We start from the raw sequence: 26,557 nt of genomic DNA on the forward strand, positions 1-26,557 counted from the left end.
TTGGCTGGCGTACTGGACAAGTCGATGGCAACGGCTTTTGATTTTCTTTCTTTTCACTCCTCTTTTCTTTGTGATCAAAATACCACATCTGTATGTTTCGCTTTCTTCTGCTTCTTGTCTGTACTTGTGGGTTTTTTGGTCGGCTATCTGTAGGAACATGGGATGGATGACGTGATGAACTATTCGGCATGGCGTTCGGCTACGGTTCGGTTCGGTGAGAGCGTACTGGGTTGGCTGGCGTTGTACCTATAGTTTTACTCCCCCTTGCTAGGTAGCTTTTGGGAAGGATATCGGTGGTGCGGCGGATGCATTATACTTGGATAGGTGATTATGCAGGCGTATACGTATACGTATGCATAGTATGGTTAATACTTTCAACAACATGATACCGTGACAATCCAATAATATGAAAACACTTCTTCGTAGATATCCCGGGTTGCTGTGGCCTTGGTTGTACATTCTTCGACTGTCAAAGTTGTCTCTGTATATGTGAGAGATGAGCGTACTCAATATTCACATTGAACATCTCTCTCGCTGCACTTGATAATGTTGGACAGTAGGGCAGTAACTCAAGTCTGGAGGAGAACGACTTGGTCATGATGCTATCCAGTCCGCTTCGGTAAGGTCATGTGAAGTAAAGTGAAATGAAGAGGAATAATTCACAAAACCATTCATTGCAAATATGAATCAAAAGAAGTGTTCAATTGGGCATTTATTCAAGGATAACATACGTTCTAATAGTATTGTACCTATATCCTCGTATCTTCATCTTGAATGAATATAAAATGGAAGCTTCTCTAAAAACTTCTTTTTCTCTTTCTCTAAAAAATTCAGATAGATAAAACATCCCCTCATCCCTCTAATATCGTCCAAATCTGCATCTACCAAAATACATAAACAAAAACACAGAAAACAAAAAAAACACAGGAATTCCCACGAGACGACAACACACGATAGCGCAAAACATTGTCGCGGTATGTACATCTGTCAATCCAGCCCGATACGCCTATCCCAATGGTGGCGCAGCGGCACTTCCATTGTTCGAAATTCGAGATGATGAGCGTAACATACGCTGTGAAATGGGGTATCATTCGCTGAAACAAGAGACAAAAGATGAAAGGCAAAAAAGACAAAATTCTGATGAGATGATTTAAAGATGGAAAAGATTAGGAAAGGAAATTGGAAATCGGAGATTTAGGTAGAGTAGATGCTCCTTGTGGGAAGGAAGGAGAGAGATGGAAGGTGCGTTGATGCGTTGATGCGCTGGAGGGGGTGGTGTAAGAGTGTGAAAAGTGGAGGCGAGGCTGGTCGAGGTAGAGTGTGAGTGGTAGAGATGGAAGGTTGAGCTACCGATGCGGGGGTAGAATAGTCTAGCATAACTTGTACTGTTGAAGATCTCTTCCTATCCCAAAATAGGGATATTGGATGCTAGTAGAACAGAGCGGGCGAAACTATTTTCTCCCCCACATCTTCGCAAACCCACGCTGTTGCTGCTCGCGCCTGGCAGCACCATCTTGGAATTCGTCGCTGGCGGAGCTTCCGCTGCTTTGAATCTTGGTACTGCGTGGATTGCCGAAAATCTTGAGGAGGACGGTCATAATGACGCTGCTTAGGATACTCAAACAGAGAATACCAATCATAACGAGATTACTCTTGCGGTAGCGATGAGGTCCTGCTTTGGCATCCTCGGGCCATCCGGTATAGAGTGCGTAGGTAGTTGTGATACTGCCGAGATTGCCAAGACCGGACACAAGAGCTGATGCGGCGGCAACGCCTACTTCTCCGTGGCGATGTTGAAAGATCTCATTGGTCCATGTCATGCAGATGGGGACTGTGGGACCAAGTCCATATCCGACCATAAGGAGACCACCGTAGCGTGCCCAGGGGTGAGAGACAGGGGCAAAGGTGGTGGTAAGTAGACCGGCAATTTGAATGAGTACTGCGGCGGAGAAGAAGAAAGCTCGGTACTTGTGGAAACGATCGGAGATTGGAGTGACCATAAGAATTGCAATGAGATCCATCTATCATTTGTCAGCTTCGAGTCCTATATCATCACTTTGGTGCATTTTACTTACGATCCAAATGGGCGCAGTGAGCAAGCTAAGAGTTATACCCGAGAACGAGGAGTCAATTCCTTGTATAATGACGGTAGCGTAGAGTTGCGTTCCAATACCCACGCCAACAACACCGAAGTACATCAGAGTAAGAGGCCAAAGTCGCCAGTCAATCAAAACATAAGCAAGATCTTTCCAGCCCCATGACCTTGGATGATAAACTCTTCTCAGGTCCTGATAATGAATCTCGGCATCCTCGCCCGTCAATACCGGTGGAGTAGAAGGAAGCCATCTTGCGAGACCTGTGGGGACTCGTTCTTCTCCAGGGGGAAGGGGACGATCTGGCAACCACCAAAGAAGCGAGATACCAAGCACAATGCCACAAAGTCCATACAACAAGAACATCCATTGAAAACCAACAAGCCCACTGGTCCCATCCATTTTCTGGAAACCGGCGGAAACAAGACCTACAACAGCAGCGGAAAGCTGAGATGCAGTGAAGTACATGCCAATACGCTTGCCAGTTCTTGAGGGTGGATAGAACAGCGTAAGGTAATAAGCCATTCCTGGCCACATTCCCGCAGTAACTACGCCAAGAAGGAAACGAAGGAGCCTAAACAGTATTAGCAATGAAATCAGACGTGATAGAAGGAATCAACTCGCATCAAACTCCAAGCCGCTTTCACAGCCGCAAAACAAGCTCCAATAATACCAACCGCGAGAACAATACGGCTCATCCAAACTCTTGGACTCAGTTTTGTCATGATCAAGTTTGAAGGTAAGTCGAAGACGACATAGGCAACATAGAATAAAGCTAGAGCCGTGGAAGTTTGTTTGGCTGTCAAGTTCAAGACTTGGGCGAGATCATGGCCAGCTGATGCATTCATAGTTTGAGCAAGACCAACATTGGATCTGATAGCGGAACAGAGGAAATACAAAACCCAGAATGCTGTATATGCATTAGTTGCTGTTTGCAAAAAGAGTGTTGTATGAATCACCTGGAATAATGCGGCGATCGATTTTCCTACAATATGATGTCAGGATATATAACCTACAAACTTGTCATAGTTTTGGAAGTTGTAGTTTATCCTTACCTATAAACCTTCTCAATTCTCTCGATGTTGACTTCCTCATCATCATATGCCCTCCCAGATTCATCGGCGTAAACTTCATTTGCATTCAGACTTTTCCCATCAAGCTGTCCCTCGTGTGTAGCTATGGTGGGGTCGTGATCACCAAAACTTCGGTCCCCAGCTTGTGCCATAATTCCTGTGAAGCAATGGAAATGCGTGCTAACAGAGATTATGGTCTTTCAAAGGTACTTGTGCAACTGAGATCTAAGAGTTCCTCAATGGCTGCTTTATTGGAAGTTCGAAATGAACAGAAGAGTAAGAGAGAGAGAGACGAGGGATGGTCAGAGGGATGGAAAGAATATTCTGATTTTTGATGTGTGGTGGGAGCTCCCGTAGTGGGGTTCAACATTTCCCATCGGGGGCTCTGGGCCCGGTACTAATGCTAATTTGATTAGCTCTTGGGAAATCATTGCTGTAGACCCAATTTTCTATAGAACAGCTGTCTTGGTATCTCAATATCGTGAGTGAAGATGTCGTTGATGAGACGTAAAGCTTCTTGGGGGTTGTATCAGAGCGAGTCTTTTCTCAAAAATGCTTCAACTCATGGATATCTAGTATTTTCGTTTGCATCATGTACAGAGTCCCCATTAAATTACTTATCTGGCCAATAAAACATACTCGGGTCTACCTACACATCCACTTCTATTGAAGTTAATGGGTTTGAAGCCTCAATGTGGAATTTTATTCCACAGCCCCATTCTGGTCAATCGCTAACCTCCCTGCCAATTCCCAAAAATTCCATCTGTAAATCCTTTAAAAAATATGTCTCCGTTGCTCTCAACATTACTAACATGAGTATCGATACACTTTCATTAAGCCCAAACCAGTTTCTTCACCTGATGTCCCAACACATCGAATAGTCCCGTGCTTTTCTTGGCCTCGGCCAAACTAATGATAGTACCCTCCTCTACAATATCCTTTCTCTCCTCTCCAGTCTCTCTTATACTTCCAATCTCAACCATTCTTCTAATCTCTCCACAGACACTCTTCACTTGCTCGGCCTCACTAACTCCCTCATCTGATACCGCAGATCTGGAGGGCAGAGCCTTGAATGCGAGAACCTTCACAACATCTTTAGGTTCCGCTATACTTTGATTTTGTAGACCTGAGATTAGGTTTGCAAACCCGGCGGCAATTGGGGCAACGACAGAGTTGGTAGTAGATGTGGATGTGGACGTGGATGTTTTCTCTTCAAGGGATAGTTTCGAAGAAGGAAATTCCGTAGCCATAGATCTCGTGTTCACACGAATAATATCGTTTGAACCAGCTTTATAAGTGATTACAAAGCCCACATTTCTCTTCTCATCAGCCTGAGCTTGTGACAAAGTACTCGTGATGTATGTTCCAAACTTGATACCGGTCACCTGGTTTAAGTCCACTCTCACGAAAGATGATACTTTCTCGATATTCCAATCAAAGTGGCACATATACAATGCCGCATCTGTCAATAGGAGGACAGATTCCTCAAAAGGACTGGATTTGATCGTATCTGGTACTTGCGGAGTGAGAAATGTCCATCCTCCAATAAATTCTTCACGATCGTCAGCAACGACGAGTTTCTGAGAAACGTCGATAGCTTGTTGCCTCATTTTTTGCATTGAAACGCCAGGATCACCACTCATCATATTCGCCTCGAAATCTTCGAACACAAGATAGCTCACATTTCCTAGCAAGAAATCAATGGCGGCTTGACTGAAGTAGTCATTCACAATACTAAAAATCAATTAGCATCTTAAGTTTTTAATTCAAAGTTTGACGTACCCGCTGTAAAATCTGGAGATAGAAAGCCCCATATCTGTGATAGCTCCCTTGTAATCCCGCTTTCTGGTACGAGTGAAGTCTCCCTTCAATGCTGCTGTAGAGGCATATTGCTTAGAAATGGCGTCACCATTGTCGGCCCACAAAGTGTTAAACCATTGCTGGGTTTGATCGACTTGTAGAGTGATATCTAGCCCCTCATTCTTTAACTGTATTTCAAGGGCTCGCTTTGCTACTGCACTTTGAACAACATTTGTTCGATCCAGACAATCCATACAGTTAGTCCTTAAAACGCCATTCTGTTTCGATACAAGTTTCCCATCGACTTCTACAGTGTTCGAGAACGAGTCAAGCTTCTTGCCCAGTATTTCCATGAGCAGGCTAACATTCTCAAACTTCATGCCTTTGCAAATAGCATGGAAATCAAACCATTCAAATCCAATGGATTTTTTAAGCTCGCTAGCTCGGGAAACGTTAAGAAGAGTCATCAATTTCTCGTACTCTCCGCCAACTATTGCCTCGTTTCCATGTTTCTCTACCAAGGAAGCCACTTGAATGGCCCCGTAGCGATCACTTATATTATCAAAATGCTTCTTGAAAGCATCATAATTTGTTTCGGTAGAGTGGTGAACTTGAGGCACAGGCTTAAAAGAGTAAGGTGACTGGGAGAAGAAGATGGGAATACTGCCACGTATCTGGACGAACGAATATATCTTACTCGAAGAACCCCAAACAGAATCCGATAAGATTTGCTCTGTTTCCACACCATTGGCGGTATTGCCGTCCTCATCCACACCTCGACGTAAATATCTAAGCCCGGCACGTTTGACTGACCTTCTAGATATTAATGTCAATAAATATGACTTTTCTGTACCAGCACGTGCTGTGAAAATTTGTTCATCTGAACTACTTGTTGTAATATCATTCATCTCCATGGAAGTCTTCCCAGTGTCTGAACCTACAACAGGGTTTGGTGGATTGCTATCCATCGAAAATGCACGCTGTCCTACAAAGCCCTGCATAAGAGGCAAGGCAAGAGAAGACTGGCCAGCATCAATAAATGGTAACACAAGATGTCGATTCCAGAAGAAGAGTGGATCAACTTCCTTATGCAATGGTAATTCAGAGTTTGTATTCCTCTTATTTGCCAAACTTCTTGTGATATCGTGGTCATAAGAGAAATAGTAACTCCTAGAGGCCCCAAACAATATCTGTGATGTTCGTAGTAATTTTGGCAGCATGCTCTCCGCGATGTCGCTAATATTTTCAGGAGTTTCAACCACCTCAGTGTCCTTGCCCTTATGGTGAATTGAGATATCAGGTTTCCCTTCAGCGGCTTCCGAAATTGTAGCTGATACACCTGTGGCCTTGGCATCTTGCTCTACTGTAGAATACGGCTCAACGCTCATTCCCAGGTTCTTCTTCTGGTCCACAGCCCATCCTTTCTTCGAGAACCATTTTTGTGCAAATCTTCCATATCCCCCCTTCTTCGAGATCACATCCTCAGCCACGCTGCTCGTTCTTTTGTGTGCTTCTACGGCTGTATCGTCCTCCACTTCGTCACTAACGACATCATCCTCGCTATCACTCTCGTCCAAGCCATGCTGCCCCTCAGTAGTACTCTTCAATAACCCCGCTTTCGTACTGTCAATCGAGATCTCTGCCTCGTTCTTGGAACTTAATGGGGTTAAAGCCACTTCAGTAATAACATATATAGGTTTCCCTTGTATTTGTGCGACTTGCTCTCTTTTCGTAATTGATATCAGGAAGGAGGTTTTGGAAACCGTCAAGAGGACCTAGAGATGATTAGACATATACACACGCTCAATATCGCGAACACATACCGACAATACCAAATGCCTCGAAGCTTTTAGCAGGTGACCCCTCCACATCCCGTGAATCACTCAATACTTGCCCGATATGCTTATCTTTGTATGTGATCTTCGTTGCGGGGGCGGGGCGTTGGCCTTTTGGCGCTGTTGGTTGCAAAATCAACCCATCGATGGCGGCAAAGATAAGAAGTTTACGAACGAGGCCAGGCATACTGGCAGTGTCTATATAATTATCATCGAGGTCATATGAGGAAGGATGTGGGTGGATCTTTAGAGAGTGGAATTAAAGTTTGGAGAATGAAGGATCAATTGGTACGTAGTTTTAGCTCACAGGATCAACACTACCGGACTAGGGATATCTCAATTTACCATGATAAGTACTTGGTTGTTAATCATTCATCACTTCAACCTTGAATATTTGAAAATGTTAACAGAATAACAATAAATCTGTACTTATTAAATAGTCCTGGTGGCTATTTCATTGTCGACCCTGAATCAAAACTTTGAAAGATGGTTAATAGGGTTACGTGAAGGTAAACGGCTCACCGGGGACAATTCTTATGGTTTCCTGACGACGAAGAAGAAGTCAGTCGACACGGAAAAGTGATTAGCCAAAAGAATCATTTTTCAACCTCCGCCAAGCCCAAGAACTATTTGTTTATCAATGTCAATGGGATCCTTATCTAGTGATAGTGAATGGTCTTTTCGAATATAATCAGTCATTTTTGAATCGCAAATAAATTCTGGGGGTACCTATGATATGGCGCTAGTTTGAAATTTCTCAAGCGAAGAGAATCTCGCACCGCAGAAGATTTCTTCTCAACTGAGCAAACTGATCGATAACATATAACACTTCGTATTACGCAAAAGAAAAATAACTTTGAACATCATCTCTCATCATGGGTTAAAAACGGAAAATTCGGCAAAGACTATGGAAAAGTTGTTGGTAAAGACCTTCCTGGGCGACCCGGATGGAAAGGTCCAGGATTCACAAAAAAAAGCCGAACCAAAACCAAGAAAGGCAAACCAAGAAGAGGAGAAGATCTACCTAAAGAATCTCTTCTTCCTGTGAAGTTGCAACAAGCTCTTGTTGAATGTTTTCAGAGACGCATATTCAGGTGTTATCGATTCTGATAATTTTCAACAGCTTTTGCAGGACGGTCAAAGGAGCTTTATATGATAGAGATTTCAGTCGTGCATTCGGAAACGACGAATATCTCGATGTTTATTCTGCAAGATGGTCACCCAGCAGGTCATTATGCTATGCTTCAATTCTTTTGGACCTTCAAGAACATTTTGGAGAAATACTGCCACGTGATAAGAGCGCTCAAATGAAAGTTGACTCTGAGGCCACGACCGACGCTGCTCCATCCACAGCTCCTTCTAAGTCAACAGCACGAGTTATATCCATCGGCGGGGGCGCAGCCGAAGTTGTTGCATTCGGAGGCTTCTTAAAGCATGGATTTGAAACTTCAGACACGGGAGCGACTCCACCAACCGCGGATGATGCAATGGCTTCCCTTACTTTATCTGATGCAAACGATAGCATCGAATTACTACTTGTCGATACAGCATCCTGGGCAAATGTTGTCAAAAAACTTCACACCGGTATCACAACTCCGCCACCAATATCCAAATATGCAAGCGCATCTGCTAAAGCAGCAAATTCGGCTCTTGTTAAGCCTGAAGATTTCACTACAAAGTTTCTGGAACATGATGTATTAGCAATGAGTCAAGCTGAGCTTGGTAATCTGTCTGGCAAAAAGCCCGTTCTTGTTACCTTATTCTTTACCCTAAATGAGTTATACACGGCATCAATTAGCAAAACGACTGCTTTCTTACTCAACATTACGTCAATTCTTCCAAAAGGGTCCCTACTTCTAGTTGTGGATAGTCCAGGGTCATATTCAGAAACCACAGTCGGTACAGAAGAGAAGAAATATCCGATGAAGTTTTTACTTGACCATTTTTTGATTGAGACACAAAAGTCAAGGGGAAAGAGAGCGTTCCTGACTGGGTTAAAGTCCACTCCGAGGACTCTCAGTGGTTTAGACTACCCGAAACTCTCCGATATCCAATTCCTTTGGAAAATATGCGATACCAGGTACACCTTTACCGTCGTTCATAATCAGGGTGATTTCGATAGCAGCGATCACAATTGAGAAGATGAGTTCTGAAAGTCATAATCATAATTCATTATCCATACATAAAATCGTCAAAGTAACCACAATATGCCAATCTCATCCTGTTGGCTAACACCGACTAAACATCAAAGGTACCAATGCGGTACTACTCTCATGACCAAAAAACCCTCTGGACTTCTTTGGCGACGAACATGAGGCCCCTAGTTGCAAAGGCTTGGGCCAGGCTGTCAATACCCGTTCTTTTTTATCTTGAGTCTTGCAGAACTCTTTGCCAAGCTGCTTTAGCACAGCTTCTCTTGCATTCTTCAAAGCCATTATCCTCTTATCAGGATCATCAATCAATTCCTGTTGAGCATCCTCCTTTTCAAAGTTACGCTGAACGCCTTGTATATTGGGATCAAAAGTCATTGGGTGCAATAACTCTACTGGAGGCGAAGCAATCGGTATTGGAGCCGAAATCTTTAGTTTTACCTCTTTACCAGAATCGTCTTCATCATTCTTCTCATTCTCATTTTCCTTTTGCCTATGCTTGCGTCTCCGTCTGCGATGATGCGACCTCTTTCTCTTGAGCTTTGTACCTGTTATCGATGACTCCTTCATACCAGGCAATGTTACGCCAGAGCAAGTATCAATTACCTCCGGTGCCTCTTCAATATCATACAATTCACTACCACTCTGATATTGCAAACTATTAACATCAGATCCGCTCGGTTGAGACAACCATTCATCACTGCTTCGACAATGTCTCGACGTCAATGGTGCCAATGCTCGCTCCCAAGTGCCACCATTTATCAACGTGGTATTCTCAAAATCAAATTCTTTCACCGTGTGTCGATGTTCATAAATGAAATCCGCGACTTGCTGCTCCGACATCGTGGCATTCCTCACTTGCATATATCGCAGTTTGGGAAATACCATTGGTGGTCTTGGAGGAGCAGCTGGTAATGGCGACATCGGGGATGTCACTTCTCCAAATAACTTGATCGTCTCTTTTGGTGGCGCGAATAATGGATCACTGAATAGAGAATACGGACAAGGACCTTTCCTTCCATGCCATCCAAAACTCACTTTCTCCAAACTCGGCGCAAAGTTCCGAATGTAATCATCCAAAATCTTCAAATGATCGCGACCAGGCAGTAAACTCTGGAAGTCCCATGAATCCATCGTGATGCTGAGCTTTCTTATTTGTCTCCATCGTCGTCCTGCAGATGGGGGTACACCCAAACCAGGCATATGACGCAGGTATTGCAGTCCAGATGGATGGATGTGGATGGACAGTTTCTCCAACTTCAATACCGGTGCTCTCTCAATGGCAATGCGTAGGCTTATAAGTGCATAATCGACAATATCCCTTCTATACCTCTGCGAAGGATCTTGATCTGGACATGAGATTGTCAGATGGCGCAGGTTGGGTAGATAAGATAGCGCTTTAATGAATGTGGGGATATTGGTCGCGGCATGAAAGAGAGGTGGATATTGTTGAGTCAATATCTCGCCTAGCTCAGGACATCCATACTTGGGACGTCGATATTAGGCCCTTTCGTTGTGAGGGGCCATGCTGGTATGTGGTGTATACAGGAAGTTGATCTCCTGACCAGTGATAGGGTTCAAGAGAGGAGGAAGAAATGTAGCATTGGAGTGAGGCATGTAGAATATCAGGTGTTGAATGTATTTTCCGATCCGAGAGAGAGCTTCTAGACGGGAAGGTCGAGTGAGTGAGGTGGGAGTGAAGGTTTTACGGGTTCGGATGAAGATCTCGCTGGTTATCAGGCCGCAGATTTCAGTGGATACAAGGCGGAGGGAACATTGGGAGGATGTATCTAAGTGGGTGAGAATATTGGTGATGATATTTTGGGATCGCCAGAGGCGGTTGATTGTTGGGTTGGTGGTGGCCATAACTTGCGCATATCGCTTGGGAAAGGGATTGGAGGGAGTATGAAGTCAAGTCCTGCTTGATATTGATAGATAAATATCGTCGTTGATGAAATTTTGAAGCGGGATACAAATGAAGACTAAAAGATTTGAAAAGATCAATTGAGATTGAGAAGTCGAAGTGAGCTGAATATAGATTCCAAATGAATGAATAAACAAATCTCAATCCACTACTCGCAACTCAACGATATATATAATCTCACTCAATCTCATCACAAAAAACCCTCGTCGTCATCAACATCAATCGATTGAGTGTGTAACCTCAAATCGCAATTCAAAAAACAAACACAAAAGTTACGAAAGGAAAAACAAAAAACAAAAAAACAACCTCAGTCCCCTCCCCTTTCTTTATAAACTATACCCCATCCTCCACAAACTCCACAATTTCCTTCCCCTCCTCCAAATCTCGAAATGCCGCACACAAAAAACCCATTCCTCGCATCAAATCTTCCCTTCCCTTTCTCTTCCCCATCCCGTCTCTCAATCGAACTAACCTCTGACTCACACTTGCTCGTCCGACACACAGGGTCTACTGCACAAGCAAGCAAGTAAACACATTCTTGCACTATGATGATTTACCGAACGCCTCCCTCCCCGGGATTCCACAAAGCCACTCTATTTCACCCCAGAACACTAAACGCGAAATGCTCGCGAAAACCCCACGAGGAGAGAGCGCGATAGCCGCGTTGAGTGGATGGGTATGTGCATTTGCTTATGCGAGGGGCATGGTATGGACTAGGGTTTTATGTCATTTCATTTCATGTCGTATCATGTAGCTGTAAATCGGATTGCATGGCTTGGAGCGTAGTGTGATGGATAAGAGACGGGGGGTGAGTATACGGATATTATGTTTATTTTGTGTTTGTATGGATGGATGGATGAATTTTGATATGACTAGATTATCCGCATACGAACAAGGAATCAATTCGCCAGCATCAGATCTTGGCGGAGAATTGTTAACCATAAGTTTCGGGTAGGGCAGGGGGAAGAAAGAGGGGTAAGGATGTAGATACTTCGTGTATTCTAACCTATATGCAATGTACATGTATGCATATATGTTTCAAGAACGATAATTGGAAGCAAGAGAATAGGATACAGATAACCTTTGAGAAACCGTTTTGCAAGTTGGAAATTGGAAAGTAGGGAGTGGAAACGCGGTATTTGGTATGAGGGGGAGTGGAGAGAATAGATTGGTAGGTAGATGTTACTCATGCTTATTTTTCTTCGGTTAGTCTAATCTACAGTTCAGAGTCGAAACTCGAAACTCGAAAGTCGAAAGACACGAATGAGGAGACAAAACTTCAGAATGGGTGGTAGGTAAGATTACTGGTTACTTACTACTTACTTACTACATACGTAGTATCAACAACGACCTCAGCGAACGAAAACCCAACAAGGTTAAACGAGCCGACCTGGTGGACGAGTTGCGAGCATGAAGGCGTTGGATATGTAGGTACTCCGTGCTCTGTACACATCGGGATTGGGAGGACAGGCATTGGATACCAATACACCCACCCACCCGTCTTCCTTCGTATACCCTTTCTTTTACCTTTAACCTTACTTTTTGCTTTATCCCCCTCTCTTTCTTCCCTCTGAGGCTCTCTCCCTGTATCTACCCCTCCCCCGACTCAGACCAAACCCAGACCAATCCAAACAAACAAAATAACCACCCCCCTCCAAAAAAACGCGGCGATAACCTTAACATAAACGCGAAAGCAACCGCCTTGTTTGGAAATAATTGGTTGTTAGTTATGGCTTAATATCATATTTAATTCTACTCCGATTCTATTACAAGATACACCAAATCAATTCAATTCAATTCACCCATTCGAAAAATATAATCAGATGCTCACAATCCGTTTCCTAACCTCCAGATCTATTGGTACATTAGTTCGTACTAAGTAGTTGACAGGCAGTAAGTATCACGACCTAATAGAATAGCTTTGAATTCCATTTTGCAATTTATCGATTCGACTTCAAGGGATTGATATATACACAAGAGTAGATACCTATTAAATGCGCAAAAACTACTCGCGTTTGATTTTCACTTATGGTTTTCTTTGCGACACGCTTTCTTTAACTCGCTTATCACATACATGTCATCACACGTTCATTTATTCACGCATTCACTCATCCATTCAAAGGTTCGCGAGGCGAAAAATACGAGAGATGACATGCGATTATTTGCATCTACGTTCATTTCTCTTCGCGTCTTACTAACTTGCCAATGTGATCGCCTGCCTCCTACTATCCCACTCATCCACTTTTCAACCATTCCACCACAATCAATCTCCCTCCTATCATTTCTGAAATCCCATTCAGATCAAAATATCCAACTCCTTCTGTCCCCCACCCATTCATGAACCCCTTGAACCACTATGCCGATCCTTCACATCTTATCATCTTTCATTATTCTGCCATGCATGCCACTATTCGAACTTGTCAACTCCAGATGTTCAATCATTTCCCCCATCCATTCACTCGTCCGTCCACTCTTCCATCCATCGGACTTGAAAAGTCTTCGACTGGTTTCAAAAATACAAGTTTCAGATAAGGAAAAGTAAACCCAATCAAAAAACCCCACCAGTGAACTTTTATTATATCGTCTCGTTTCCTGGTCTTTCAGTTCGCCCAAACGCCATTATGCAATATCTTTTAATCAGTACTTTTTGTACCTGCAACCAATAATTTCCCCTTGAAAATACAATTCTGAAGGACTTGGGTGAATAAATAAAATTCGTGTCATTCCAATCGCGCAATAAATATTAAAATGCTTTTTTCGTGTATAATAAGCTGGGTATCCTGATGAAGCGAAAAAAAAAAAGTGAAAAAAGTAAAATGCGGATATTAAACGCGCTCTGTCTGTTGTGTTATAACGTGGTCATGTAGAGGTTAAAGGTGAGGGAGGTGAAGGAGTCCCGTCGTTTAATGAGGTCAGCTTCAGAATTTGATGCTGGACTGGATGTATTTTTGTGTTGTTTTTTCGACGTTTGCCCCTTTTCTGGTGTGCTTTTTCGAGTTACGGAGGAGTCTTCTATCTCTTCTGGGATAGTGGCGAATTTCTTGAGAACTTGCTTGAGAGCTGGTCGTCGAATAGGTTTACTATGAAAGATTAGTCTTCCGGTTGTAACGAAAGTAAGTGGGCGGAGAACAAACCTTAGGAAATGATCCATTCCGGACTCATAGCATTCTTTGACATTACTCTCTTCAGCAAAAGCGGTTAGTGCTACAATGGGCGCAGAATAACCCATTTCTCTGATTAATCTCGTGCTTTGCAGTCCATCCAGATTTGGCATTTGAATATCCATAAAGATCAAGTTGAAGAACGTGCCCTCTTCCATGCTTTGCTTCACCTTATCGTATGCCTCCTGGCCGTCCTTGGCAACTACTACATCATACACGTCTTCAAGTTTAAGCATGCGAAGGACCACCTCTTGATTGACAAGATTGTCTTCGGCAACCAGAACTCGAATTTTCTTATCCCCGACTTTCTCCTTGGCAGCGCGATCGAGCGCGGCGAGTTGAGATTTCGCATTATCCTCGTTAGGTGGAGGTGTGGGGGATGATGTAAAAAATGGCTGTCGAAGTCCCACCAATCGAGGTTGAGTATCCATTGAATAGCCTGCACTGCTGTTACCTTTTCCAGGGGATCCTACAGCAGCTGTGGCATCAATGGAACCCTGTGGAGTATGACGTTCGAGTTCTGATTGCGAAACCATGCTTGCGGGCCGAGAACCAATAACATCAGAACTAGATGTGCTTGGTGCTCGCTCCTTGACGAATTTTAATGGCAACTGAACATTGAACGTGGAACCTTCTCCAAGTGTACTGACGAGAGAGATAGAACCTCCCATAAGGCCTGCTAACTGGGAGCAAATACTTAATCCCAACCCGGTTCCTCCATATTTCCTATTTAAACCTAGATCAGCCTGTACGAAAGGCTCGAAGACTCGCTCCTGTAAATGCTCGGGAATACCAGGTCCGGTATCCTCAACCTCTATTGAAAACCATAAAGTCCTAGCATTGTTTGGTGGCGGAGTTGCCGATCTCTCATTTAACTGGACACGAGCTCTTGGATCCATAGGATTGATTACTAGTGCAGTACCAGCTTGCTTGGTATTCGAAGCTGTCCTTGATATTTGACCCGATGCATGCGTTGAAGTATGCCCTGAAGCATTTGATCCAGAGCCAGTACGGGTTCTAACATTTCTCCTGTGGGAGCTCTGCTTCGATCCCATGGAATTTCGGCTAGTGACACCATCAAATTGTTGTTCCAATTCGCCCATACATCTAATTCTGACTTCTACTTTTCCTCCTGCTGGTGTGAATTTGAGGCTGTTGCTGACTAGATTGATTATGATTTGGAGAATTCTGTGTTGGTCACCCCACAAACACATATCTTTCAATCTACCGATACCATTAGGTCCTAGTGCTGGTAGAGGCTTTCCGGTCGGTTTTTCTAGTTGGGTTCCATCTGTACTTTCAGTGCCCAAGAAGTGGACTCCAAAAGTAATACCGCCTTCATCCACTTGCTTTCGGAATATGTTCTTGATCTGCTCTTTTACATCAGACAGTCGGAACTCTTTCTCTTCTAGATGCAATTGCTGGCCAATTTGGTTCTTGCTGAACGTCAAAAGATCATTCAATAAGTTTAACAAAAGGTCACCAGATTTGTAAACCGTCTTCAATGAGCGTTTAATGCTTGGCAAATCATCCTCGCCCATGCATACGGCACACATTCCCAGAATACCGTTCAATGGAGTTTTCAATTCATGCGATATGTTTGCAATGAATAATGTTTTACTCTCATTTGCTGCCTCCGCTGCCTTTTTAGAATGCTCAAGCTGTTCCGTACGTTCGGCAACTTTGGATTCGAGACTCGTGTATTGCAGGAGCAATTCGTCGCTCATTTCATTGAATTTCGAAGTTAAATCCGTAAGCTCGTCTTCAATCCAATGTCTTCGATCAGGTACCTTTCCAGGAATTTTAAAATCTCTTCGCCTATCGGCCTCTGATTTTTCTGCTTTTGACACACGACGCCCTGAATGTGTCAATTTTCTCAGCCGGACCAAAAATCCCGTTTTCTTGTACCCGCTTGAATCGCCCTCGCCGACCTCTTCATCGCCATATAAGTCATCGTCTATACTTTGACGCGGAGTGTAACCCGGTGGCTGAATGGATTGTTTTGTGGCATCTCTTAGTCTTCTGATTGGTCGAACACTGAAATGAGCCATCGGTATAACCTTGTCGTTGTTAGCAAATTTGAATGGACAAAGTACATTCAATTCGCCGAGACAAAAATAAAGAGGCATTGAATATGTGCTCAATGGTCCGAACCAGCAGACTAGATGCAAGGTTTACAGTTCCAATTGAATCCAAAATTGAACAGCCTTTAAATACCGGATTGAAGCCCGGACCGTTTTCTGGAAACCACAGCGAGGGAAGAAACATTATAAAAAACTTACCACAATAAGGATCAATCCAAATGTACCAAAAACACATGCAAGTAAGATATTCCTAAGCTTGATAATGGGTTCCCAGGCTTCAGAATGAGCTTGTTCGACTATCAAAAGCCAATCAACCAGTGCACTTTGTGGTCTTGCCCACCCTACCGACACCTTTACTCCTTGCTCGTTTGTGGTTGTGATATAACTACTGGCATTATTGACTTTCGGATTCTGTCGTCCGAACCCATCTAGAATAGCCGGATATTGGCCTTCGCTAAAATTCGAGCTTCCATATTGAGTTAAATTTGCATTGTAGTCGGAATGCCTATCAGTTTGTCCGTCAAGAGGATATGGAGGGAAAACGTATTTGACACTTGCTTTTGTCAAATTATGGAGGTCGGGTTCGTAAGTTGCTGTAGCCGGTCTCGACATGTATGAGAACTGGTTCTCTCGTCGATTGGTTCCCACGACCAACACTATTCCTGTATTATCCAAGCCCTCCCGAGAATAAATAACGTCGATTAGCGAAGTTGCAGCTGCTACCACAGTCATATAACCTAGAACGTAATCGGGATTTGAATTCTCGACAATCGGTAAGGTCAGTGACACTAAAGCATAGGTGCTATTAATCTGTAAAGGCCCGAGTAGAAGAGCAGCACTTTTATTCAGTGGGTAATCGGCAAATGCGTATACCTGTGTAAAATTCGTTCCTGGAGCATTTGGGTCGGGATCTGTGGTTGGGATATAAGAGATATTGGGATACAAAGCCGCTGGATATCCCTGATCAGCATCGCCTAGAAAGGCAGGCTGGTTTAATGAGTTATTATAGGGAAGTTGTATATCTGCAACACCTCCAAGCGATTAGTATGAGTTATATTTGTGAGAGAAGATGACCTACCGGATGCATTGGCTGTTACATTCAATATCCCACTGACCGAACCCGTCTGATTCCGCGAAAATATGATTACTTGAAGCAATGCAGATAGACCACCAGAAGCCAAAGCGCTTTGTACATCTTCTCTTGCTTCATTCCACTCGGGAACTCCACTATAAAAGTCGCGAATGGCCTCCTGGATAAGGATCCTAGTGACGATGGTCGAACATGTGGCCTGAATTAGGAGTAAATCGGAAGCCACTGAAGCGGCTTTGAGTGATGCAGTAAGACTAAGGGCATTTTCTTTAACGTCGACTGTGAAACTATAATTGTTGAACCAAGTCGCGAGAGCAAGCACCATCAATGGAACAAGAGCAGCCACCAGGACAACCAGGCCAAGTTGCAGCCTGATACCAATCCTCATCTCCAGACCGTTATATGTTTGGTCGTCGACGATGGGTCTGGGAAACAGCCTTGTTGATTCAAGCCAAATCCGGCCTCGCAATCGAACGATTCGCTACACCTGGGCACTCGCAAACAATTCCCTCGATAGTATAGATTTCGACTTGTACAATTTCAATTTGGTTTCTTTGCGATGTTTCGAATTCATCAGGAGTATTGTATTATCCAAGGAAGTCGTCGAATTATTTTCCGAAGGTTGCCGCGCAAGCCTAGTAGCTTGAGCTCTTCCTTCAAGAACTCCAAGAATTGGTCCACCCCGCGTTGGTGCTCAAGTTGTTAATTGTTGGGTCAATGTATGCGTCGCATATTCAAAACATATGCATCATTGTGTCAAGGATCGATTTTGAAGAGAATTCGAGAAGGAAAGGTGGTGGTCGATTAATGGTCGATTGATGGTCAGATTTACAAAAGATGGTGGTAGTGGTGGTGGTAGTGGTAGTGGTGAGCGATTACCAAAAAGCTATCACGAAAGAAAAGATGTGATGAGAGGTGAGAAGTCGAAAGTCAGAAGTCAGAAGTCAGAAGTCCAAAGTGAGAAGTGCCCAGTGTGGATTGGAGATTAACGATTGGAGGATTAAAGAAAGAGAATTGCTTCTAGAGTTTGCAAGTGAACAACTTTCGACCAGGATTCTTTATGATTTGGTACTCCGAACCCCACAAATAGAAAGACGAAAGTTAAATAAACGATTGAGATGCTGGTGATCCAGATGGAAGGGATTATGATTACTAAGGATTTATTATGGAAATAGATATGAACGGATAGATATAAATATACAGATGGATATAAATATAATATAAAAACGTCATAGAAGAGTTCTTCGCAGATACTTTTATGGATGAGCAATCAGACTCTAGATTGTTTAGACTATAGAATGAATGAATGTAAATACACGTACAGATTACATGCATTATTTATATACGTAAACATAAACATACATTATCACACACCCACGGCTAAAATTCATAATTATCAGTCTAGACCTACTAGGTATCAATATTTCAATCTAATATATCCATACTAGGGAGGCACGGGAGGATCGAATTGACAAGTATAAACAGTTCATTGTGGCACTGTCCGTCCGTCTTTCGTCTTGATAGGTAGGTAGGTAGTAGTAGACAGGCGAGACAGGTATCTAATACTTTAGTCACTTGGTATATTATCCAAGGTATGTATCAATCATATCACCGCCGTTAAGACATCTCGGACATGTTTAGAAATTACCATGACAAGGGGCATTAGCCATTCCAAGGTTGGCATAGACATCCATGGATAGACACACTTCTTCGATCGGAATCGTTCCCCAGTAGGGATGGGCGAATTATATAATTTGGGGGTCGATTATATAATTTCATACTATTATGCTTTTTGAGGTATATAAAATATTATGCTAAGTTTATACATATGTTTTTTGAGCCAATAAAACTATCAGGATGAATGACAGTGGATCGTTTTTGAAAAAAGTTTTGATAGGTTTTAATTTTCAATTTAGTATATAATTAAACTCAAAAGTCAGATGTTAATTATATGATTTATATACTAATTATTTTCTTTCCAAAATATCTTCAAAATAGCCTTTTATAGGATTTTTATAAGCTTTTATAGGATTGTATAATTAGTTATATATATAATGCGATTTGACTAATATTATATATTATATTGAAGTGACGAATATACGATATTATATATCATCAAATCGCCCAACCCTACTCCCCAGAAACCTAATTATCTATCAAGACAATAACATTCATCAACTTCCACAGTATTACGAATCATAACCAACGACCTATCTTGAAACTACCCTCCCTAGTATCTACTACATCGTACCACCAGTACATATCACTCTTTCGACAACACATCGTACCAACAATCTCCTATCAATACCGAGTACAAGCACTGTACACACACACACACACACACACACACAGAGACAACACCACCATCACCACCACCACACCATCAGCCACACCCTCCAAGCAAAAGGAAAAAAACCCGCGCTCCCAGTCCAACACCAGCGTGGTAAGTTGTACCGGAGCCTCCAGAACCCTCCTCATTGGTCCCATGATGAATATCATCTCAATCAAAGACAAAAACGGTTCTTTCATCCGCGACTATGCCATATCTGGTAATATCCCCATCAACTAATCAACTGATGTATGGAGAGAAACATCCAGACATCCAATCCATCCTCCTTGCTTACGGAGCGGAGAGAATACTTCTCATAATCCGAATGGGTTTTTGTCTTTTTCGCCTCCTTCCCCTTGGTCTTTTTGAAGCATAAGATGTAGGTACATGTGTAATGTTTTTATGTTTTTCGTATCGTATCTTGTACAACTAAGGTTAGGTAGGTAGGTATGTAACTCTTAGGTGCGATGGAAATAGACCTACCCTCGAGCTACCTAGGTACTAGGTAGTCAAAGATACTTATGTATCTACTGCATCAAAAATCCAGTTTCACATCACCAATCATGTGATAACAAATCTCAAAAATAACAAGATCCCGAGACCGAGATCATCTCGAGTGAACGGACCGAAAAGATACTTTCCTTTTCGTTTGCGAATCATGGGGTAGGGTAGGGTCCCTAACCTTACATGAACAGGTAGAGTGAGTGCAGTGCGCCCATACCTAGATAATTTCCAGGACCCGAGGATAATAATTCTCGGCTCTCAGATTAGATGTCTAAAATATGAAATATAAACTATACAAAGTATTCGTAGAATAATTCAGATCTACGTATTAATACTCATTAATTCGGAATATACATACCTACATTCATACATATTCAACATATAACTATACATACCTACCTAAATACACATAATATAGTAAAGCCCCAACCGAATTCTCTATATCTCAAGCCTATATTCAAAAATTTCTATCTCAATTTAATTATACAAAATCAGGATCTCAAATACAACGATTATAACAAATTATATTGAAGGAATCTTACAATATCATGATATCGTCAATATGCAGTCGTGAGCAACCTGTCGCGCCACCAAGCATATCAGGTTGCAACCCAATCGTTTTAACAACAACAACAACAACCACATCGACAACTGAAGTAAATGAAGATAGCGATATATAATCTATTTATAAAGCAATAATTGATCAATTCTATAAAGAAACGGAAAATAACAAATAACCCTAAAGATTGTGAGTGTGATTGATATGTATATTAAAATCCTGAGCAAAACAAAACTAAGCCATACCAATATGCTAAGATTTGTATATATCAATAGCATAATCAAAACTATAAGATAAGCCAGATCTATATAGAGAATTCTTATACCAATCACAAAAATAATCCTAAAGGGAATTGCTAAATCCTATACTAATATACTCAAGACTAAAAGGGCACCTCAAACATTGAAGAGCGTTAAAATGAGTATACTTAAAACGATAGAAATAATATAGAAACGCAAACAACAGAAGCAAAATAGCCACACAATCCTTATAAAGATGGGAAATAGACAACAAATAATCATCAATAATCTCTTCAAATTGCAACTAAAGATTATAAAAGCAGTTTCTGGATTAAGACTCGAACTGATTCCCTTGCTCCATTACAACAGAATAGGGTAAACCCTGGGATGCAAAACGCCAAAGGAATACAAAAACCTTTTATAAAACGAAAATCGCATATGGCTAATCACCATATTTAATATAGATAATACTCAAGTCACAGAGACTTAATACAATTATATTATATCTTAGATTTCTTATAACACACTGAGCACACTCACAATACTCCTAGATACAATTATTTGAGAAAAGATTAAAACATAAGCAAAAGAGGAATCAATACAATACAGAATCTCTAAGTATAGAGTGAATCCTTTTACAAAAAGGGCTAATTGGATTATTAGTTTCAAGAAAATAGTAAAACCATTCTGGCTATTTAATATCAATAAATACTCGAAGTTCCTTAACAGATCGCAACGCCCTCAACTACAACAATATTCCAATAGGTACTAGCTATACTATAACCTGTATATATATTATCACCCAGCTTGCTGCTCTAGATACAGCGAACTGACTATTAAATATACCAATAAAAAGATTTATAAGCAATACTAAAACAATATTTAATATACAGAATGCCTAGAACCCTTCCGATTTGTATATAGTAATTGCCCAGCAGTACCACAATTAGTCAATGAAAAACTAATCAGATTTACCTATTGATAAATAAAAGAAATTAGGATTATTAATCAAAAGAAGATTCAAAAAATATATAAAAGAAAGGTATCTGCTTTAATACTAATCAAATAATCTCAAGTGATTATCCCTAGATTCCCTATACCAGGGGCTCGCATTATTATCTACAAAAATGAATAGCAACTAATAAACTGATTATTTAAACAGACCCGATCAGAAAAGAGCCCCTTCAATAATCCGATTCACATCCCGAGCTATAACCCTTTGCGCCATACTAATAAAGGAGTAAATTATAATATAATAATTATAACTAAAAAAGCCTTTTCACCTTCCGATTTTGAAATAAACGAGGGGAGTAAGTTAAACACTAACGAAACTGCCACCACCCCTATATAAATTATATAACCAATATGAACTCAATAGGGGAAAGGGGGTTCACAATCGTATAAGCAATATAAAACACAAATACTTTAATCATATTACCCTCCTATAAATTGCTAAAAAGACTGATATAGATATTATCTATATCCAAAAACCCTGATTGTATAATAACTCGATAATCCAAAATCATACCACATATAATCAATACCAGCCAATCAATATCTAAAGAATAACTAATAGCCTTAAACATAGGCCATGAATAATTATCTATATACAAAAAGAAGACAACTTGAAGATTAAACAAATAAGACAAATTGGAAATAGAGATTTACTTTGAATTAATATTAATAGATACTTGATTCTCAATATTTATTGCACCCCGCTCAATTCGCTGATAATAAAATATATATTTGAACTAAAAATCGCCCCAGAGATTGATATAATTATTAAAGATAATTTCAATGTTAAATATGATTTATGGAAACCCAGAGTAGCAACTATTAATCAAGATGACACGCTTGCACAATAGGCTACCGAACAGGGAATGGAGTATATCGGGACTTCTGGTGCCCCTACGTATACAAGAGAATATATTCTGGATCTAATCTTTTCCAATCTGATTATCATTACAATGGTAATTGATAATAATCTACATAGCAGCTCCGATCATACCACTCAAGTTACTACCATTTCGGATAAAGGAACCTCTAAATACAAGTAAGTATATATCTAGATATACAATTCAGATTTACCCTGCCTAGCAGATATAATAGCTAATTGCTTAATAAACCTCCAGAACCCGGACCTCCGATCTACCTATAATATCAACAGACTAATTGTCAGATTTATAAGCATATTGAGTATCTCTATAATAGTTGTAAAGCAGAAAGACTGCAAACCCTATCAATTATCCTTATAATAAATTGATAAGTATAAGGAGGCATACCGAACATACACACAAGCCAGGAGAACTGGAATTGCTAATGGAATAGCAATTACCTAATAGAATCTACAAAGAATTGTATAAGTATTGAAACAAGCTTATTGAACTAAGTATTTAAATAATATACAGAACAATCAAGAACTATACAAAATCATAAACTAATACAAGCTAACCCTAAAAGCAGATTTTAAAACCCCTTCTTTAATAATTAAAAACCAAGAGATTATTAATATTAAAAAAAAGCCGAAGTATTCTTTATAATAATATTTAATTACTTTAAAGTATCGAATAATCTATAGTACAATTCTTTATAAGAATAGGACTACTAAACAATCTTATTATAGAAAAGAATAATCACTATAGAGAAAATGGAAAAATATATAATAAAAGTCAGAAGTATATTATCTGAAGTCAATCAGGTAATTATTTGTTTTTTTAAGGTATACTGACCTAGTATGAAGAGTGTAATATATGAGATTTTCGCGGTTTACCTTAGGTTTAGTTATTATTCTAATGAGTGGAAACTTGTTAAAGTAATTATACTACCCAAGATTGATAAGAAGGATAGGATGTCCCTGAGATTGTAGAGGCTAATTGTGTTGATATTATATATTGAAAAAGGATTAGAAAGGTATATTGCTAATCAAATTGCATGGATGGCTATGAGATACAATGTTATTAGCCCTCAGTATTACAAAGCGCTGCCGAAAAGAGCTGGTATTAATCTTATAGCTGTCTTTATTTATAATGCTAAGCGTATTTTAGCAGCTGGCAAAGTGGTCATACTAATAACAATGGATGTATAAGGTGTTTATAATATATTCCTTAAAAGATAGCTTCTATAATATATAAAAAAGCAGGGTTGGTTTATGGCACTCTTATAATTTGTTGATTTATTTCTGACTGAGAGATATGTGCATGTAAGGTTTGAGGGAATTACAATATAGGATTTCCTGATTGTATACAGTATTCCCCAAGAATTGCTATTTTTCTTTATCCTATATACTCTTTATTTTACTGAGCTTCTTAATCAAGATAGAGCATAGTGCTTCGGATATATTAACAATATAGCTATATATTATATATCTAAGGATTTATTTATGAATATATATATACTCTATCGAATCGTTCAATGTATTCTATAATGAAAAAATCAGAATAAGATCTTTTTTGTTTTGAAAAAGTTTGAGTTATTTTATATATTAAGGAAGTATAAAATTGCAAATTCGGTTATAAGGATAAGTCAGGATCTAGTTATTATATCGATCTCTCTAAAGCTTATCAATGGAGTATAATTAATCTTATACTGACTTAACGTCTTTTTTGATTGGTATCTAATATTTCTATAATATATCAAAATATGTATTACAAAAGCTATATATATTATATCTTATATCCAATCAATAGCTTATATAGTCTACAGACTATTTATAGCCTGCTTGCGAAAAGTAATTATTATCTATATACTCCCTGTTATTCTCTTTAACTCCGAAGTATAATTCGATAGACTATATAAATAATGCCCAAATACAGACTATATTCCGATTGATATCAGGATCAAGAAATATATTAATCTAGTTAGTAAGATGATTTATAATATAATATAGAAAACTTTATCTGTTTATAAGACGATTCCAACGATTGTATTCCTTGTAAAAGCTAGTCTTCCAGCTGGAATTGTTGTATTAGAGTAAGCCAGATTGAGGTTTGTGTTTTGGCTTTAGATAATGGATATACAATATCTATTTGTAAATCAATTAAAACTGTATATTAGAAAGAAAGAACAAGATACAAATACTCTGAAAGGTTCTAATACAAAACTGTAAAGAATGGAACAGGCGATTCTTGTTATTGAGTGTCCCAGATTCTTACAGCCTCACTTCTCTTCTAAGTATTACACCGATCCAATGAATAGTATAAACAAAGAGAACACCGCAAAAGTATTCAAGAAATAATGGAATTTAATTCTCTAAGAAGACTATTCTGTATTTTCAGATAGATCTGAATAATATAACAAATATGATTACTGTATAGGGTATAGCTTTACAATCTATTATAGCAAGTAACAAATCGATATTGGCTACAGCCATATACACAAACAGTCACATATTTTTGACACTGAAGCAATCAGTGTATAACGAGGACTAGAACACCTTCTAAGCATCATTGATCACCCCTACCAGAGACAAATATGATTATATATTGATAACACCTCAATAATCTGGGGAATGTGAGGAAGCGCCACTGTCTCCTTTTAATGAATATACTATAAGTGCTATCAAGCGATATAACATTACGATATTGTAATCAAATGGTCCCCTGGGCATACTGAGATTAAGGGCAACGAGGCAGCCAATCACCTTACTAATTAGGGTATAACTGGGCCGCTTAACTTTAGCCTATCCTGTCTCCCCATAGTCAGCAGCTTCCGTTTTGTTCTATATACTAAATGTCGGCGTTTCGAGAGTAGATAATAAAAGGAAAAAAGAGGCCTAATCTCCAAAATATATAATATATAAAAACCGATATATAATATCTCGAAACCAAAAAGTCTTAAGCTTCCTCACGAAATATTATATAGATTTATAGTAATACGAACCGGACACAATAACTTTACAGCCTATCACATCAAATTCAATTACAAAAATAGCACGAATACCTATATATATAGGATTGAAAAAAGTATATTGTATTTCTTTCAATATTTAATCAATAATCAAATGTGTAACAATTGGCCGCTTATATTAAATCGATTTCGATCTGAATGGGATATGATAGTATATGTTAACTACATCCTGCAAATATAATATAGTTTTATTGATCTTCTTGCTAGATCCAGATTTTATATTAGAATATGCTCAAACTATACAAAACTATACGAATTCCAATCTACTCCAATATTCTGAGGATGAGCTTTCTATTTCAATCAATCTAAAACCCGTATTGAATAGCTATAAGCGCTTTGAGCACTCTCCCGATCGATAGCAATCAATCTGATTATTCGCTGATATCTGGATAGTATATGAAACAAGGCCCTCTAAAACAGGATTATAAATCTTTAAATAGAATAGTTACAGAATCACCATAAGCGGTACTGAGCGGGGGAATACTAGAGGCAACAAGCTCCTGATTAGCTAATATTATACTATTATGAGCAGCTGGAACGCTAGCGGCCCGTAGGCCCGCTCCTTAGTACATCTAGAATACCCCTTGGGAGGTCAGATAATAGACGCTAATCACTATAAATAAATAAATAAATAAATATCTCAAGCCTATTCATCCATCTACCTACCCATCTACCTAACCGATCTCCCCCTCAAAATCACTTACTAACAGATAGTCTCAATCTTCAATCTTCAATCTCTAACTCCTAGCTAACCCACTCAGTCTATTCATCAAAACCTAAAGATTCTCATACAATATCGCATATATCAAAC

The 26,557-nt window shown here is 40.1% G+C and overlaps 5 protein-coding genes across 5 annotated transcripts; 1 reads left to right on the forward strand and 4 right to left on the reverse strand.

Moving 5' to 3' along the window:
* Window positions 1-1,451: 1,451 nt before the first annotated feature.
* On the reverse strand, window positions 1,452-3,318 carry EAF02_005487 (uncharacterized protein; the record flags this gene model as incomplete). Its single annotated transcript, XM_038901535.1, has 5 exons — window positions 1,452-2,021; window positions 2,076-2,667; window positions 2,718-3,003; window positions 3,053-3,078; window positions 3,149-3,318. The coding sequence occupies 5 exons, from the start codon at window positions 3,316-3,318 to the stop codon at window positions 1,452-1,454; spliced, it is 1,644 nt and encodes a 547-aa protein (XP_038758875.1).
* Window positions 3,319-3,999: 681 nt separating this feature from the next.
* EAF02_005488 (uncharacterized protein) lies at window positions 4,000-6,988 on the reverse strand (the record flags this gene model as incomplete). The annotated part of the gene is made up of 3 exons (XM_038901536.1): window positions 4,000-4,900; window positions 4,949-6,741; window positions 6,794-6,988. The coding sequence occupies 3 exons, from the start codon at window positions 6,986-6,988 to the stop codon at window positions 4,000-4,002; spliced, it is 2,889 nt and encodes a 962-aa protein (XP_038758876.1).
* Window positions 6,989-7,708: 720 nt separating this feature from the next.
* Window positions 7,709-8,939, forward strand: EAF02_005489 (uncharacterized protein; the record flags this gene model as incomplete). The annotated part of the gene is made up of 2 exons (XM_038901537.1): window positions 7,709-7,845; window positions 7,934-8,939. 2 exons carry the CDS (start codon window positions 7,709-7,711, stop codon window positions 8,937-8,939), a joined length of 1,143 nt encoding a protein of 380 aa, XP_038758877.1.
* A 90-nt stretch (window positions 8,940-9,029) lies between these two features.
* On the reverse strand, window positions 9,030-10,154 carry EAF02_005490 (uncharacterized protein; the record flags this gene model as incomplete). Its single annotated transcript, XM_038901538.1, has 1 exon — window positions 9,030-10,154. The coding sequence occupies one exon, from the start codon at window positions 10,152-10,154 to the stop codon at window positions 9,030-9,032; it is 1,125 nt and encodes a 374-aa protein (XP_038758878.1).
* Window positions 10,155-13,021: 2,867 nt separating this feature from the next.
* On the reverse strand, window positions 13,022-18,319 carry EAF02_005491 (uncharacterized protein). Its single transcript, XM_038901539.1, has 4 exons — window positions 17,199-18,319; window positions 16,319-17,151; window positions 14,010-16,096; window positions 13,022-13,955 (listed from the first exon to the last, which is right to left on the reverse strand). The coding sequence occupies exons 1-4, from the start codon at window positions 17,596-17,598 to the stop codon at window positions 13,724-13,726; spliced, it is 3,552 nt and encodes a 1,183-aa protein (XP_038758879.1). The 5' UTR covers window positions 17,599-18,319; the 3' UTR covers window positions 13,022-13,723.
* Between the last annotated feature and the right edge of the window lie 8,238 nt (window positions 18,320-26,557).

The sequence above is a fragment of the Botrytis sinoallii genome (assembly GCF_014898435.1).
Source record: "Botrytis sinoallii strain Bc 23 chromosome Unknown BSIN_008, whole genome shotgun sequence".
Taxonomy (NCBI): domain Eukaryota; kingdom Fungi; phylum Ascomycota; class Leotiomycetes; order Helotiales; family Sclerotiniaceae; genus Botrytis; species Botrytis sinoallii.